The 17,671-nt window shown below is 34.4% G+C and overlaps 3 protein-coding genes across 5 annotated transcripts; 2 read left to right on the top strand and 1 right to left on the bottom strand.

The window, feature by feature from the left end:
* LOC105108184 (tryptophan synthase beta chain 1) lies at window positions 1-2,110 on the top strand. Its single transcript, XM_011002383.1, is given in 5 exon segments — window positions 1-353; window positions 477-833; window positions 933-1,366; window positions 1,472-1,566; window positions 1,658-2,110. Coding segments are annotated over 5 exon segments (1,386 nt in total). The 5' UTR covers window positions 1-35; the 3' UTR covers window positions 1,840-2,110.
* A 1,084-nt stretch (window positions 2,111-3,194) lies between these two features.
* On the bottom strand, window positions 3,195-10,542 carry LOC105108183 (polyadenylation and cleavage factor homolog 4-like). Its single transcript, XM_011002382.1, has 7 exons — window positions 10,085-10,542; window positions 9,004-9,105; window positions 8,648-8,899; window positions 6,747-7,448; window positions 5,236-6,201; window positions 4,605-5,153; window positions 3,195-4,010 (listed from the first exon to the last, which is right to left on the bottom strand). Exons 1-7 carry the CDS (start codon window positions 10,412-10,414, stop codon window positions 3,969-3,971), a joined length of 2,943 nt encoding a protein of 980 aa, XP_011000684.1. The 5' UTR covers window positions 10,415-10,542; the 3' UTR covers window positions 3,195-3,968.
* A 4,305-nt stretch (window positions 10,543-14,847) lies between these two features.
* Window positions 14,848-17,332, top strand: LOC105108180 (ATP synthase gamma chain, chloroplastic-like). Of its 3 annotated transcripts, XR_839002.1 has the most exons (3): window positions 14,848-16,214; window positions 16,841-17,016; window positions 17,231-17,332. XR_839002.1 is itself a non-coding variant. In XM_011002380.1 (2 exons), exon 1 carries the CDS (start codon window positions 15,090-15,092, stop codon window positions 16,200-16,202), a length of 1,113 nt encoding a protein of 370 aa, XP_011000682.1. In that variant the 5' UTR covers window positions 14,848-15,089; the 3' UTR covers window positions 16,203-16,214; window positions 16,844-17,332. The 3 variants fall into 3 exon arrangements, 2 of the variants coding, with proteins under 2 accessions (XP_011000682.1, XP_011000681.1); XM_011002380.1 differs by having other exon boundaries at window positions 16,844-17,332; XM_011002379.1 differs by having other exon boundaries at window positions 16,841-17,332.
* The last annotated feature ends 339 nt before the right edge of the window (window positions 17,333-17,671 follow it).

Here is a 17,671-nt window from a genome sequence, read left to right as displayed (position 1 = left end):
AGATAATTTCTTATAGCTTTACGTACAGCAATAACATGGATAAGACTTGCGGTATCCACACAACTTTCTTGAATCGCCAATTACACGGTGGTTTATGTCCTGCCACCAAGCACATAAGCCTTATAACAACTGATAAGAGAAGAACTGGAAGTGGCCAAACAGTACTCTGTTCACTTGTTACTCCTAAAACTATGAATACGAGGACGTTGATTGAACGACAGGTTCCACGGGAGGTGTCAATGCCAGCAAAATTTGGCATGTTTGGAGGGAATTTTGTGCCTGAGACCCTAATCACTAGTTTGAAGAAGCTGGAAGCTGAATTCGTTTATGCCTTACAGGATACTGAATTTCAGGTTTGTTGCCACCTTATTTTATTTTTATTGTTATGTATTTCTTTGCAATGCTAGACAAGATTTTCACCAACCTCCTGTAATTTAAGGTTAGCGCTTACAACGTGGACTTGCATGAAAATGTAGGAGGAGCTTGCGACGGCCCTGAGAGACTACGTAGGAAGGGAAACACCTCTGTATTTTGCTCAAGGATTGACAAATTACTACAAGAATAAAGATTGAGAAGGGGCGGAAATTTACCTTAAGAGGGAGGATCTCAATCATTGTGGAGCCCACAAGATGAACAACGCTGTTGCGCAGACGATGATTGCCAAACGCATGGGCCTGAAGAGTGTTGTGGCAGCCACTGGTGCTGGACAACATGGTGTTGCAACAGCAGCTGCCTGTGCCAAGCTGTCTTTGTCTTGCACTGTCTTCATGGGCTCTGATGATATGGAAAAACAATCCTCAAACGTACTGTTAATGAAACTATCTGGTGCTCAGGTGAGATGCCCTCTAGCTTCTTTTTTCCAAAGCTTGATCTATCTAGCAAAAACTTAATGAATCGGGGTTTTCCTTCTGTGTTTTATTCTATTTGCATAGGTTAAACCTGTGGAAAGAAGTTTTAAAGAAGCAAGCTCAGAGGCAATCAGGGAATGGGTAGGTAACTTAGAGACAAGCTACTACCTGACAGGCTCGGCCGTGGGACCTCATCCATGTCCAAGCATGGTCTGTGAATTTCAGTCTGTGATTGGAAAGGAGACAAGGAGGCAAGCAATGGGGAAATGGGGTGGCAAGCCAGATGTGTTGATTGCCTGTATCGGGAGTGGGTCTAATGCAATGGGGTTGTTCCATGAATTCATAGAAGATGAAGATGTGAGGTTGATAGGAGTTGAGGCTGCAGGGTTTGGCTTGGATAGTGGGAAACATGCTGCAACTCTGAGTAAAGGAGAAGTTGGGGTCTATCATGGAGCCATGAGCTATTTGTTGGAAGATGAAGAAGGACAAATAATTCGACCACACTCGATCGCTGTGGGGTAAATCCATAGAACTCCTTTACCATCTATTAATAATAAATAGCTCCTGGTTGTAAACTCCTTTCCCAGAAATTTACTGTCATCATGTTTTGCTGTCTTCTGCAGGCTGGAATATCCAGGGGTTAGTCCGCAGCTGAGCTTTCTTAAGGACACAGAACGTGCTGAGTTTTATTCTGCCACGGATAAAGAGGCTGTAGATGGTATGTCCAGGAATGATAATATTAATTATAACTATGTGAAGCAAGTAAATTTTGCAATAATCTTGGCTCCCTGTGCATTGTTTGTTTGCAGCATACCTAAGGCTATGCAGATTGGAAGGCATAATTCCATCCTTGGAGGCAGCTCATGCACTGGCATACCTCGACAAACTTTGTCCTACTTTACCAAATGCCACCAAAGTCATAGTAAACTGTAGCGGTCGAGGAGATAAAGATGCAGGAATGGTTCTTGACCACAGACTTGAGTTAAGTTAAATGAGCACTCAATTTATCTTCGAATTATGAAAATAGGGAAAAGAATATAAGAAGGTACGTAATTTACTGTACTGGTTACTTGTGGACATATCAGCAATTCAAGGTATAACGAGGATGGAGAGCTTTATGTGGAAGCTCATCGAGCATTTCCTTGATAAAGCCAGCTCAATTTTTTTTCTCTGAAAAATTGAATGTTACTTTGCACTCGCTGATATCATAATGTATGGATTCATTTCAAGAAACTCTTAATAGAAAGAGAGTGTATTTCGTAGATTTGAGTTTCTCTCAAGAATAGGAATATAGTATACAGTGATTTCTTTTTCAATTTCCATATTAATATTAACATAAATTATATCTTAAAATTTATTTAACACCTTAAAATTTTATATTAAAATATTTCTTTAATATAGTATCAAAACATTAATATTCAAGGGGATAAGAGTTTAAATCTCATTATTTATATTTATTTAATAAAAATTAAATATAAAATAATATGAATATGTGGACATTTCAATCCTAAAAAATTTATATTTAAAAAAATATTAAAAAATAATATGATCCATATCTTTAAATTTTATTTAATAAAATAAGTTTGTAATTAAATAGTAATATAATTTGATGTAACTTCTGTTTCCAACACAAAAAATTAAATGCCTGTCGTCGTCATTATCATCGCAATGCCATACAATGATCTCCACAATTTCTCTCATGAGCTTTTTCTTTACCTCTTAGTTTTTGGTATTTTCTAGGGACCTTCCAATTTGCCTGACTGGATCTGGAGTTGGACTCAGGAGGTTCGGTGAGCCGGCGTGGTGTGTGTCCTACGATTCAAGATCGGGTGTGACTACGTGAAAAAGAGATGTGGTCGCCTGGGGTTTGAAGATGAAGATGCTGGGAGAGGATGTGGCTGGCTGTGGTCCAGTAGATGAAGATGGTGGGAGAGGGATGTGGTTGAGTGCTTGAAGATGAAGATGCTGGGAGAGGGATGTGGCTGCCTGTGGTCCAGTAGATGAAGATGGATTGATTTCATTACAGATGTGAAATTTTGAATTGTGAATTGTGAGTTGAGGGAGTGGCACAGGAGCAAGGAGAAGGACGGCTGGAGCAGGAGAATGGATGTTAGGGTTAAGAAAAATAACAAAAAAATTTATGTATTTATAGTACCCCTTAAACCGAACCAAGGCAAGTACTTTGTGAGTCGTTCAATGAATGTGATTACCATCACCAAGTATTAAAAAAGACTCCATCATTATAAATACAATTTCCTTGTCATTGAAATTCGTATCATTATAAATATGAAACATGACTAATTGTCTGTGTTTTTTTATTACAAACATGTAATTATTAAATAAAAATCTTGTCAGATGAGAATTGTCATTGAAGTTCATAAATGATAACCATAATCTTTCAAGTAAGCATCAAGCAGATCCGCGTCCGAGCGGATGGGTGGCAATGACGTTCTGCTCCAAATAAAAATGACCCTGCGGCTTCTGGACAGCAAAGTTTGGGCTCATTGATAATATTACAGCAGGAAAAGGCAAAAAACAAAAAACAAAAAAAAGATGAAAAACAGAGGGCAGAAATTATGTCACTGATGTGCTGTTGCTGCCACCAATTCATCCATCTGTGAGGAATTAAGCTTATTATGAGACGTTCAGGCCTTCTAGAGAATCAACTTAAAATGGTGACGGCTAACTGGTGCTCTGTGCAGTCCCTGCAGAAAGTCAAAACAAACTGCAAAAACAGACAACCCAGAAACTCCAGCAGTCTAACAATTACAGTGGATTATCGAGTGCCCTCGGAATAAAACTCAAACCATTCATGCATTCTGTATTGCATTTTTTTTTTCAGCCTCCATAAGCGACCAACAAAAACAACTGAAAACATTCCTTCTTTTTTTGCATATGAAAAAAATGGTTTTAAATATCCCTCTGAATGTTAGAAAGACAACTTTTAATTTTTTTCTGCATGATATAATGCATGGTACAAGCCCCACTATACATGTACATGATTTGGGCATATAGCCAAGGCATTGCACAGTCCAATGCAACTGTAAAACAAGTAAAAGCATACCGCTAACATGAAGAAACTCTAAGTTACAAGAGACTTGGAAGCTGATCTATAGAATGTTAACTCCGCATTCGTTTTCGACTACCTTCTTCAGTATTGCCCTGCAGATGATAAATCAGAAACAAATTTCTCAGGTTGTTAGAATATTAAAAGAAATCCCCAACCTGTTGGGCAAGAAAGTAAGGGATGGACTATATAGTAAACTGAACTTTCAACTTACATGTACTTCGATAATAATTTAACAGAACATGAACCATAAAGACCAAAATCTAGCAGAGAAAAAAAAAAACAGATATCTAGAGCTTGCCAGAGCACAGAAAAGACAAGGATATTGTCTAATACTACACACCACTCCAAAGTCACTTGTATTGCCATGATTCAATTTCACTGCAAGCTGAAGACGTAATGTTTTGCAGCAAGATACACATATCCAAGTGTTGGATTGAGGTTGGCACGAGTGTGCAGCTGAATTAAGAGTTGATGTTCCGATTACCAATTTTTATTGAATAATACGTCAACATATAACAACACTTGGAAACATAAATTGATTAACTATGCTGGTTTGATGTTCCGATTACCAATTTTTATTGAATAATACAATAACATATAACAATACTGAGAAACATAAATAGATTAATTATGCTGAGTGAAAGATCAAGATAAAAGCAAACGGACATAGAAAAAGAAATGCATACCCCTTCTTCATGTCCAAAATCTTCAGAGGGAACCCCACTAGAATCGGACCTGCATTTAGCATGTACAATAGGGCCTAACTGAGACCTATCCATGTCTGCCGTTGACCCATCAGAAGCATTCAGGTAGACAGCTCCTTTATACATCCATTCCTCAGTCTCATCACTGTAGAAATCATCAAAAGGCTCTCCACATAATGCACATGTACTCTGCTCTTCGTCAGCAGGAACAGCCATTTCATCATCATCCTTCTTCTCCACGATGGTCTCAGTGGGTAAAAATCCAGGAACTGCGTCAGTTCCCAATGCCTCTGCACCACTAAGCCACATACTTGCACTTACAAACCACTTGCGAGAAGGGTTCTGCTTACGGTTTTTGGACATCCGGTTCTTAGTAACATGCCAATCCATGTGACTACTGTGCTCTTCTTGACACTTTAATCGAAGGCCACATGTTGTGCACTGTCTTGGAAGGTCAGAATATAATGCACTTATTGCAGATTCATAGCGCAATTTGAGAAGGTCAGCATTGAACTCAAGCCCTACAGAGTCCTACGTATTGATTCACAAGGTTAGATTCAGCCTAAGATCACATTTGTTAAAGGAAAAATAGAGATTCTATTCCAATGAGTACCTGTAAAGGTGTTTGTTTTGTCATCGTGATCAAACCTTGAGCCATGAGAGAATTAATCAAACCAGAAAATGCACTGCCAGATGGTTGGGCGAGGGCACCTGAACTCGCATTCTGAGGGAAAGGAATCGTTTGAGAAGGACCTTGTGGCAAAGTTGGCCGAACCCCCACCTGTGAATGCAAGGTGTTTGGAACATTGCTGACCGCTAAAGGCAGTTGTACAGCAGGTAGCACATTTGAGGAACTATGCCCATGTGTGGTGTATCCATGATTCATTGGTCGTGCCAGTCGACGAGGTGGCAGTAAAGCTATCCCAGATGGATGAAAATTTTCTCGGGCTTCATGAGATGGAAGAAACTTTGGCTGAAAAGGATTAAAATGTGCCTGGTTTTGCTGATTCAAACCAGCATGTTGATTAGGCAATGGTGTTGGCTTCATCAAAACATAATCTTTGCTCTCAAAACTATTAAATGATTGTTCAGGCATAACTGAAGCTTTTTGCAAAGCCTGATTTGTGACAGTACTGTTGGTATTTACTGGATCAAACTGACCTCTACCCTGCTTTTCTGGTGGAAAACTAGAATGCACAGGAGGTGGGAGAGACTTGTGTACATTTACTGGAGGCCAGGCCCCTGATATTGGAGGCACAGCACTTGACCAGGTACCAGAACTATTAGAGTCAATGCTAGAACCGAATCTTGATGCAATTGCAGGAGGCCTAACAAGCTGTGCATCCATATCTGGAAGTTTATCAACAAGTGGATTGAAATTCTCTCCACCCATAGAGGATACACCACTACCAGATAAGGGCATCTGGAAATCCCTTCCTCTTCCTTTGGCATTCAGGAGATGTGATGGCTGACGGATGTGAGGCGGAAAATTCCAAGCTTCTTGAGAATAACGAGAACCCGATATATGATTTCTCTCAGTCAGGAGTCCAGGCATCTTGTTTGTTGATCCATGGCCAGGCTGCAGGAAGTACACCAATATCTTTAGCACATAAGATCAAAATTTGAAGTTGATTTTCTCTGTCAAAATACACAAACATAATTTTAAGACATAAAGAAAAGATGTAGAGGTTGGTTCCTAGTATATGAACAACAAACCCAACTGTTTCCTGAAACCAATAATAAGGGGACAATAAAACAGGTGAATATAACTTGAAAGGATATCTTTTTGACACAACTGACTATAAAAAAAAATAATTGAAATGCAAATTATCATCCAATGATAGTGTTGAACGCAGCAGAAAAGCTCTAAAATGTGCCAAATTGCAGAGGAGGCCTTGATGGGGATAAAGAGAAGAAATTGGGAGGGGGGGGAGGCAACTCATTATCAAATAAAAGCTTGTCAAGTTCCATTAAAAAAAAAAAGTCACCACCTTTGAGACACAATTTCACACAAGTTCCATTATAGAAAGAAATAAAATTAATTTAGAATCAACCAATTTCACGCAAAGCTATAACTTTGAGACACAAGTACAAGAAGTACATAAACAAGTTGAGAAAGCATACACCAAGAATCGAGACTGCATCTCCACCCATATTAGAGGAGTCATCCACCAAAGCCATTGGAGTCACACTAGACCCATTGCTCCTAATATCACAGTCTGCACGGATAGCATTTAGCCTTCCAAAGCCAGGCCTTGGAACAACACTTCCAAAAGGTGGAACAGATGGTGGCAAGAAATCATTGCTCCTACCACGATCTAACAAAGTAGGGCTCATATCTTCCCAATCAAATTCCTCCTCTTCAGTATTCTGCCATGATCTTGGAGCCACCTTATCACGCATGCCAATTACAGCCAACTGTTCAATGTGCAATGGTTTACTATTTGGAATTCTCTTCCCCCTATCATCCCCATATGCATCTATTAAAGCTCTGGGTCCTTGTTGCTCATGTCCATTGCTGAGAGATCTGGCAGAAGCTTCAAATCGGTAATGGTTATCATCAGAATAGTGTTTTCTTCTCAATTCATTTGTCTCATCATCTCTGACAACAACTCTGCCATGTCCATAATCAAATGGAGGATGAGATGGGGACAGCCCCTCCATGAACCTTCGGGGAGAATTTCCTGCTGCAAAGTCATCGATTTCTGAAGACGAAGGCCTCTCAGCTCCAGTTGTTGATGGCGACACGCGTCTTGCAAGCCTGGAAGTTGATGATGGCTGCAGCTTATTAGATCCAAGAGTGAGAGATGCACGGTCAGCTCCAACCTGTGAAGATATGACCTCTGCTTGATCAGTTTCATATTCATCATATCCAACAGCAGGTTTGTGACCATACATTTTTAGATTTGAAGAAGTTCCCTTTGTGTGCTGAACATTCTGCGGGGGGTTAAATTACAGTTTTAGCAATTTCTATGTTTGTATTGACCATCCTGTCTGCGTGCACACAGATGCACATTTCATTACATAGTGTCAATAGTTGATGATAACACAATTACCAAAGGACAACAATCAATAACAAAATACAAAATAATCCCAAAATGTAGCTTGTGAGCACATAAATTCAACTTAGAACCAAATGTTTTATTTCATACCAAGTAAAAAATAAGAAACAAACACAGTAGATTAAAAATAATACAGCCCAGAGGAAAGTCCCTGTATCAAAAACAGATGGAATAAAATCGATCTAGATTCTACATGCAACTTTAACATTGACCAAATAAACAGAAAAGGGGACCTAGCTTTAGTGGGATCATTAGAGATGGAATTTCTTAGACCTTTCAACCAAAAGGATCACAAATCAGTTTCCCTTCTAAAATTCTGACACAATATTCAGTTAAGTAGTAAAGGAAGAAATCGTTACAAGAAGCAAACAAAGAGTCGCACAATAGAAGGCCACTATATCAAGTATCTTAGACATAACCAACAAGTCAAACCACATGTATTTCAAGAAAAAATGAAAGTCTCCATATCTTGAAAAGCCATAGTAATGCCAAATGTCGGAGCATGGCACTTAATCAGTAGACATTTGACACAAATCCCTGAAATGGTATATTGAACAGTAACAATCAACAAAGTTGCAAAGCAACTAGTAACTAAACGGTTTTCTATTTAAACATTATATAAGTTGAAAACCATAAGATATGAAAGGTTACAGGGCCACGCATTATATAAACATGCTCCAAAGTGCAATTATCACAACTTTTCTTAAGACTCATCTTGATATCCAAAATCTACAACTGAAATGGTTAGCATCATGAGACCGTCTTTAGCCATTAATATTTCAGTCTTGAAAACACTGAAATGATGAACATTTGACTTGGCATATACTCCACTATGAACTCTTTTTATTTTAAAAAAAATATAAAATTTAAACAGGCCCAGTTGAAGGTTCCAAACACAAAGCATATGGTTTCAGAGCAGGACTACAAATGAGAGAGAGAGGGAGAGTTCAATGAGAACCTTACATTATCTCTACTTGAATCCATCTGACGTAAGTATTTTGGGTTCACATGTATGCCATGACTTGGTCTGGGTGATTCAGAAGCCTTCAAGGAAGTCAAATTTGATGACTGATTATTAATTTGTGAAGACAACTGCAGTTGTGTCTCAATCTTCCTAAGTACAGAAGATGGAAACACAGATGACCAAGTGCCAAAAAGGTGGCGCATTGAAGGATATAATCTAGGGTCAACTTGTCCATATGCCTCACAGAAAACCTGGTAAAGTGAAAAGAACAAAAATGTCAGAACCATGTAGCATAACAAATATCAATCATGAAAAATGAAAGAGAAAAAAGCACACTATTTTTTTACTAACTCACCTCGGGCAAACGGGAAGAAAAATACCCAATGTATTCACGGCCGATGTTCTTGACAATGCTATCTAAAAGATATAACGAAGGTAGCTTTAGATCTACTGGGACCTGCCAAAGATGAAAAGTAAACACAAACAACCATCCCTCCACAGAGAAAAAGGCATAGATATAGAAACTCAACTTTCTTATAGATAAGAAAAAAGGACAAAGCTGGGGGAGAAAAGTTCAAACTTTTAAATTAAAAGGTACACAATGAAATTGAATATTATAATCCAAAATTCTTCTAACTTCAAGAAATTCATACGTCAATCCATCTTCACTTTTCATAGTTAACTTGAGTAATATTTCTTCCCCTACTTGAAAACTCAAAATATCTTTCCAATATCCAGTATCACATTTATCCAAGGAACTAGCCAAGAAATGAAGAAAAATGAAAACAAATTCAAGTAAGTGAGAAATCTAAAAGCCCAAAAAACTAACAGATAGAACCAAAATCAATGGAAAAGGAGTTTAGAAAAGGGAGATTTCCCAAAAATTTCAAGCATTCAAAGCAGCACTCCAACCAAGCAGCTTGCATTTAAACGTCACAAGCTTTTTCTTCTCTTTCTAATGACTCTACTTAAATAAACAGACAATGAAACGAATGATATGCGGAAATAAAGTAAAATTTCCAATTTGTCAACCCAACAAAGCTGAAAATTTTTCAACTACATTAACTCTAGATTCTAAATCTCTCACATTTTCCCAACATCCGATACAACCGTTCAAAAACTCCCACCACAGCAGGGAAAAAAACGCTCAAAGTTCTACAGCCACACAACACATCTCCCAAACCTTGAAATAAAACCTAAAATCCATCAACTCTCCCACATTTCACTGACGCCAAGACTTCTAAATTCATCAATACCAGCATCATTCAAACTAAACCCCGAAATCCAAAATTAATACAAACACATACAAAAATTAATCAATAGCACCTCCCCAATTAAGAGACTAAAAAATCCTCTAAAGTTTCACTATCTCTAGCATTACTCCATCTCAATAACTAAACCCTAAAAAATCCCACACGTTAAAAAAAAATACAGACCTCGACAATGCGGCCACAAAGAGCATCAGCAATACCCTCACCGTGCTCCCTCAGTTCTCCGGCAATAATAGTCAAATCAGTGATAATAGGTTTTGAATTAAACGTTAATTCATTCAAAACTGTCTCATAAATCTCCACCATATCCTCCGTGCTCAATCCGCCACCTTCCTCCACCGCCGATTGTTGCCGCTGCTTCAATAAATACCTGAACTTGTCCAGTATTGAAGATGCTGGGGATTTCTGCGGCAGCAGCTCATTTGGCATGGTGCTGGTAACGGCTTCCGCTGCCTTGGTGGCCGTTTTAGGGTTTAGGAGTTTTGTGGATTGCATTTGTGTCCCATTAAGAGAGCGAATTGAGAATTGAATGTGGAGAATTAGGGTTTATGAATTGGGATTTTGATGGATTAGTGGCATCGATTTTTTATTTTCTAGAGAGAGAGAGTGATAAAGAGGGAACTTGCTTGGCCTCTTTCTTTTATTTTTTTAATTATAACTCCATCCTTACATTTTATTACATTTGATGAATTGGTCCTTGTAGGATTTAAAATAATAGATTTTAATCCTCAGTTTAGACAATTATTTTTTTATCCAAGGTTAAATAAATTAGAAAGAAAAATGGAATGGATAAAGGGACAAAGTTATAAACAAATTGATAAATATAAGGATGAAACATAATTTTCTAAGATTGTAAGGACTGGTTAATTTTTTTAAAATCAATAGACAGATCGTTTGGCCTTCTATTTTATTTTTTAAAAAGAAAAATTATTGTCAGTCAAAGCATTTGATTTTTGCATTTTAGCATAATATTAACAAAAGGCTAAAGCCGGTGATATTACTGTGCCTCGTGATACAGTTTACTATTTATTTTAATAGTATAATTACTGTCTTGTCTCTTGATTATTATTATTACTATTATTATTTATATCAGGGATAGGATGGTCTTTTATAGGATATAAATGTCTTTTAAAACTTGTGTAGGATTATTTTGATAATTGCATTTGTAACTGCATACTAAAATAATGAATTTAACCATGGAAAAAAAATAACTGCATGTTATCTCCACAAGAGCGACTTTGTATTTTCATGTATGACTGGAGAGCAAATTTACGACATTACCCATGTATTTAAAGGCTTCGTGGTAATTTTTTCATGGTATGTTTGTAATTGTTGATTGGTCCTGGGTCATTTTTAATTTTATGCAATTAAAAAAATTCAAAAAAGTTATTGAAATGAGTAAAGTGCTTGCTAGCACAGTAGCCACTTAATTGACTTTGAGTGGCATGTATAGTTAATTTTAGTGGTTGTATTGGTGTTTTTGCCATATTATTAGATTCATTTCAACATTTTTTTTTGTTATATAACACATGTATGGTGGTTTAATGTGGCTTAACTGAAAATAAAATTTTTATTTCTTTTTTCTTTTTTTTTTCTTGAATTTATATAGAAGTCATACAGAAAATCAAAACAGTTTTTCAATTTTTTTTTTTCGATTCAATCTCTCTTCTTTTATTTATATATATTTTTTTTTACATTGGTTGTTTCTAATTAAATTTTATTTTTGATTTTATTTCTAATCATTTGATTTTTAAAATTTATTTTCAAATTTGGTATTATTTTTTGAATTGTTATTTGTTTTATTTTTAATTGTTTTCTTAATTTATTTGTTTTTTTTACGATCTTACCATTTTTTTCATTAATTTTTGTTTCAAATTTGGTCATGTTTCTTTTACTTGCTATTTTTATATCGTTCTTGATGGATTGGTTTTTTACAATTTTATCCTTAAACATTTAATTTGATTTGATTTATATATTGAATTTAGATCTAATTTTTTTAATTGTTTTTTTTTATTTTGCATGATTTTTTATTGATTTGTTTTTAATTTCATCCCTCGATGTCAAATTTAATGTTTATTGATTTTTTTTTCAATTTCATCCCTCGATGTCAAATTTAATACTAATCATTTTCTCAATTTTCTTGGGATAATTTTGATTTTTTTTTCAAATTTTATCTTTGTTTGGTTTTTTTTCCATTAGGATTTTAAGCCTATTTTTTTTGTTGCTCCTTTTCTTTTGTAAGTTTTTTTATTAGTAGTTTTTTCAACAATTTCATTACTCAAAAGTAAATCGGATGGCATTTAAATTTTTTTAATTAAACTCAAGTTCATGATTTAACAAGTTGCAATTTTTTTAAGATTAAATAAGGTTTAAAAGGTTCGTTTGTGATTTCTTTATTTTTTTTATTTTTTTAAGTTGAAATTTTTTTTAAGTTTGACTCCTTTTGTTCTAATTTTTTTTTTGTTTTAGTTAGGTTAGTATCGAGTTGTTTAATAATCTAAATAGACTTGGAAGTGGTTCTTTCTATCCTTTTCTCATTGTTTTTTGGTCAATTTATTTATTGTTGTTATATTTTTATTATTATTATTTAAATTACTATTTTAACCAATAATTTTGGACTTGAATGTTTTATATTTGATATATTTTTACATAAAAAAAATTATTGGTCCACCGGTTGCGAAGAGCGGACACCATGTCTAATTCTTTATTAAAACTTATTTAATAAGAGATTAATAATTAATGAATAAATATTTTAGAAATAGATCAATAATATCTATAAATGAAGTCCTTAATAGATGTAAAAAACTAAACTCAACAAAATTTTAGATAATATATTATTTGAGCCATGTCATTATTAATATTAAATAGAAAAAATCAAAATTATTTTAAAATTTACACCAAGATATATCAAGAATATATCATCTATATCTTTCTAAAAAAATAACAATAACTATATATACATATATTCTTTTAAAATAACATTTTTTAAGGCAGTCTAGTTGTAATAACTTTAACTTATCACAATGTAAAAGTAAAATTTAAAGATTTAAAATTTTAAAATAATAAAATTTTAACATATCTAATGGAAAAAAAATAATCTATCTTAAGGTCCAGGGATGCAATAGCAATACGAAAAGGAGCTACATTTAGCTAACGAAGTGCAATTGGCTTTCTTCTATTTATTTTTTTTATGTAAAACCCCATAACTTTTTACACTTAGTATGGTGGTCAAAAACATTTAATTAGACTTCCATTTTTTTTTATTAAAGCAAATAAAATCATGTTTCATAAAAATAAAAGTTTTTTTTTACCATTTGTTTTACAAAAATAAAAAGAGCTCTTTCTTTTTCAGTATATTATTGGTGATTGTTTTTAATGTAGTTTAATTAACAATTAAAAAATAACAAATACTATTTTAAAATCTATATTATTTGTCCCATCCTATTTATATACAAGTTATTTAACTCATGTTTCTTCACAGGTCGCATAAAAAAATTCTTTAATATGAAAAAGATTTTTACATGTTTTTTAATATAAAAAAATCTCAATCACAAATCAAAAAATTCATGGATACATTTAATTAAATAAACTAAGAACCGCTCGTATAATAAAAAAATTTATAAAACTTAATTTCTAACCATTTTAAGTTAATTAGTGAACCTATAATCTAGGTCATGTACTCGATTAGATTAAATAATTTTATTCATTAATTTTTCATTATTATTTCAAATAGACATCTATAAAAATGAGAACCAACCAAGGCAATTGGATAAAAATACCAAAATAAAAAAAATTGAGCTGCTCAATTAATAATTAACAAAATATTAAATAATAAAATTAAAAAAATATTAAACAAATAAAAATATCTAACAAAATATTAAATAATAAAATTAAAAATATATTAAACAAGTAAAAATATTCAATTTTAATGGGGATAAAAAAACACAAGTACCCAAGAACGCACGAGCCTCAAGAAAAAAGTTCGAGTGCTCAACCCATTCATTTTTTATGCTTAAATGTCATTATAAAATTATACTATGCTGTTTCAAATCAAAACAAACATATTTTTAAACATATTTCAATAATAATAATAAACCTCAAAAAACACCTTTGACACATTATGAAACATATTCTTGGTCTTAAATAACCCAAAAAGATGCTCGAAAACCAATAATTAACCCAAAATTAAATTTATTTTCTGACTAAAATTTACCATATAATGCAAGTTTATGAAAAAAAAAGATCTAGTATAAACTCTTTTCATTGAAAGGAATTCATTAATATCAAAATAACTTGTTTTTCGTGGCCTTGATAGGTGTAAATAATGAATTCCAGACACTTTTCCTTTCCTCTCTCAAACCAAGAAACAAAAAGAAAAAAAAAAAGAGTTTAAGATCAAAATTGGTTTTGTTCTTTTTTTTTAAAATTGAAGGGACCTCATAGCTATAATTAAAAAATTTTAGAGATTAAAGTGCATGTTTTGCATAAAACTTTGTTTAAACCACTTATTCCCTTCATGTTTTTTTTTTTTATTTCTTTTCTTTTAATCTTTTTTTATTTTAATTTCTTTTCTTTTAATCTCATTATTTTTCAACAAGTCAACTTAAGCTAGCTTTTAATTTGGCAAGGGCAAAAAAATTAGAATGAATATGGATTTATTGAGAGAAACTACTGTGAATATTAATTTATTATGTAATTTTTATATCAGATGTTTTTAAATATTTATTTAATTTTTAAATAAAATATACAAAAAGAATATAACTTTTTAATTTTTTTATCAATTATTTAATTAATTAAAAAATATATCAAAATATATAAAAATATTTCTTTAAGATTACAATAATTTCTTGAGAAAAATATGTACAACATACAAATTTTGATAAATATTGGAAATCTAAATTTGAATCTTTTTGTTTGGGCTTCTTTTTCATGGGCTGCTTTTATGAATAAACCCAAGAGGACCCGTCGATAGTGAGGTCTAATGGTGTTTGGTGTGGCGGCAGCAGCTCATTTGGTGTAGTGGTAATAATGGATTCTGCTACTAATGCAGATGCGGCCGCCTGGGTGAAGGTTTTAGGGTCTAGGACTTTTGCATTTAGTTCAAATCAGAGAAAGAGTTGATGGTACTGAATGCAAAGATTTAATGCTTTAGGATTTTGATTGAAAGACAATGAATTGCTTAAATCTAACAACGTTGATGTCCTCAAAATCTTGTCTTTCTAGCACTAGTCTACTCTCTTTTCACTCTTCTACCAGCCCTTTTCTGCTTCCAAGATCATCTTCAAGATTCTCTCACGTGACCCCAATTCACTGTGGCCTTCGAGAGCTTAGGAATCGTATAAATTCAGTGAAAAACACACAGAAGATCACTGAGGCTATGAAGCTTGTTTCTGCTGCTAAAGTGCGGAGAGCACAAGAAGCTGTTGTTAATGGTAGGCCTTTTTCTGAAACTCTTGTTGAAGTGCTTTATAACATTAATGAACAGCTTCAAACTGAGGATATAGATATGCCTTTAACTAATATTAGGCCTGTCAAAAAAGTTGCTCTTGTTGTGATTACTGGTGGCAGAGGACTTTGTGGGGGTTTTAATAATAATATAATCAAGATAGCAGAAGCAAGAATTGCTGAATTGAAGAATCAGGGAGTTGAATATACTGTAATCAGTGTTGGAAAGAAGGGTAAATCTTATTTTATTCGCAGGCCGCATATTCCTGTTGATAGGTTTCTTGAAGGAATGGGTTTTCCTACAGCCAAAGAAGCTCAAGCAATTGCAGATGATGTTTTTTCATTGTTTGTTAGTGAGGAGGTTGATAAAGTGGAGCTTTTGTACACGAAATTCGTGTCATTTGTTAAGTTTGTTCCTGTTATACAAACCTTGCTCCCGTTATCTCCGAAGGGAAGGATTTGTGATATGAATGGTGTTAGTGTTGATGCAGATGGGGATGAGTTCTTCAGGTTGACCACTAAAGAACGGAAATTGACCGTGGAGAGAGATGTTGTTAGGACTGAAACGGCAGAGCTCTCTCCAATTTTGCAGTTTGAGCAGGATCCAGTTCAGATTCTTGATGCCTTGTTGCCTTTGTATTTGAACAGCCAGATTTTGAAGGCATTGCAGGAATCACTAGCTAGTGAGCTTGCTGCTAGAATGTGTGCTATGAGCAATGCAACTGATAATGCTGTGGAATTGAAGAAGAGCCTTTCAATCATTTACAACAGGGAGCGTCAGGCCAAAATTACAGGAGAGCTATTGGAGATTGTTGCTGGTGCCGATGCCTTAACCTAATGAATTCATCATGTTAGTCCCTATACAACTCTGCTTCTCTCCACAATTATGCTTCTTTGTAGGTATAATTCAAGGGTGATTCCATATTCATTCAAATATGCTTTGTTTTAAAGAAGTTATTGAGACAAATGACTTTTTTTTTCCTCTTGTAATTCTCAAACTACTTGTAACAGCTCTGTGCAACATGAGAAATGCATTGTCTTTCAGAACAGAAGAGTTTTCTGCATATCTTTGTACCCAATTAATTTTCTCTAATATCTACACTAGTATTGTTTGTGGAGTTTTCTCTACAAGGATATCCTGTAGAGGTCAGTTTCTGTTGGATGAGCCGATACGCAGATTATTTATAGCAGAACTCAGTCCTTTTCGCTGCAATGTAATTAGATTTACAAAGGGTTTCTTATCTCTTTCATCCATTTAAATTCTCCTGCTTCGTAATCCTGAATGGCCTCAAACATTCATAGTGCCAAATAAAGCTCTTATATTTTGGAGAGCAAAGTATGGATTTCAGAAAACTGGTGTTGCTCATGCTGTCACTGAAATTCATCTTAGATTGCCAGTGCCAGTTGAGAGAGCAGTATTACTGTATTAATTACCTGTGAAAATTATTTGAGATGCTTAATGCCAATGCAATGCAGCAGCCAAAAGAATCAGTTGCAGTGTCAAGTTTATTCAGCCCTCGTGATGGAACCTGGCAGTCGAAGGACTCTTGTGTTACTGTCAGCTTCTCCATGATTGGTTTGCGACTTCAAACAACTGCAAAACCCTTCCTTTTCAGTGGCACCTTTTGACATCAAAAACCTTGTTTCAAACAGTAAGTATCATAATCCTTTTCTCCTTCCACTTTCCTCTGCATTCAACTATTTATTAGCCAATCTGGTATGAGATTGAGGTAATGAGTTGTGTCCAGAAGCTCTTTTGAAACGATGAAGGTAAGTTTAATATGCATCCGATTTTGTAGACAGCGAGACAATAGTGAAGATGTTAACCATTGTTTCTATTTGAACTTCCTCTGAGGCTCCTTTCAGCCTCGTATTGTTTAGATCATGCACTTGTGGTAGGATTGAACAAGTGATGACATCCACCAGTTTGTCGAGCGAAAGTATCAATCTTTAGCGGATAAACTTCCTGTGAGATAGAGAGAGCGACGATTATTATATTTTTGGAAAAACTTTAAATTGGTCCCTCTACTACAAATATTGTTTCAATTAAAAAATAAGGCAAGATTTAGCCTACAATAGTCAAATGTCTACTAGTGTTATTTCTTCATATGATTCTGTCACATCCTTTATGCACATCTTTTTTTTTGTGACAAAATTAGTGCCGTTTACTTAGAATTTCAATTATAATCACAGAATTTCTAAGTGCTGTTAAATTAAATCATGCGATGTTGTGCAGAATTATTTCCTAGCAAAATACAAGAAATCAAGAAAACCATTGAAATTATGAATTTATTTGTTCAAACTTGC

This window comes from Populus euphratica, unplaced genomic scaffold (assembly GCF_000495115.2).
Source record: "Populus euphratica unplaced genomic scaffold, PopEup_1.0 scaffold183.1, whole genome shotgun sequence".
In the NCBI taxonomy this organism is placed as follows: domain Eukaryota; kingdom Viridiplantae; phylum Streptophyta; class Magnoliopsida; order Malpighiales; family Salicaceae; genus Populus; species Populus euphratica.
The sequence above is the reverse complement of the archived record's forward strand: the minus strand, read 5'-3'. Positions and strand labels throughout refer to the sequence as shown.

Coding starts and splice junctions, on each gene's coding strand:
- LOC105108183 (XM_011002382.1), bottom strand. CDS start 10,414: ATGCAATCCACAAAACTCCTAAACCCTAAAACGGCCACCAAGGCAGCG. Junction 9,106..10,084: donor TTTGTGGCCGCATTGTCGAG/GTCTGTATTTTT, acceptor CATCTTTGGCAG/GTCCCAGTAGATCTAAAGCT. Junction 4,011..4,604: donor ATTTTGGACATGAAGAAGGG/GTATGCATTTCT, acceptor TATCATCTGCAG/GGCAATACTGAAGAAGGTAG.
- LOC105108180 (XM_011002380.1), top strand. CDS start 15,090: ATGAATTGCTTAAATCTAACAACGTTGATGTCCTCAAAATCTTGTCTT.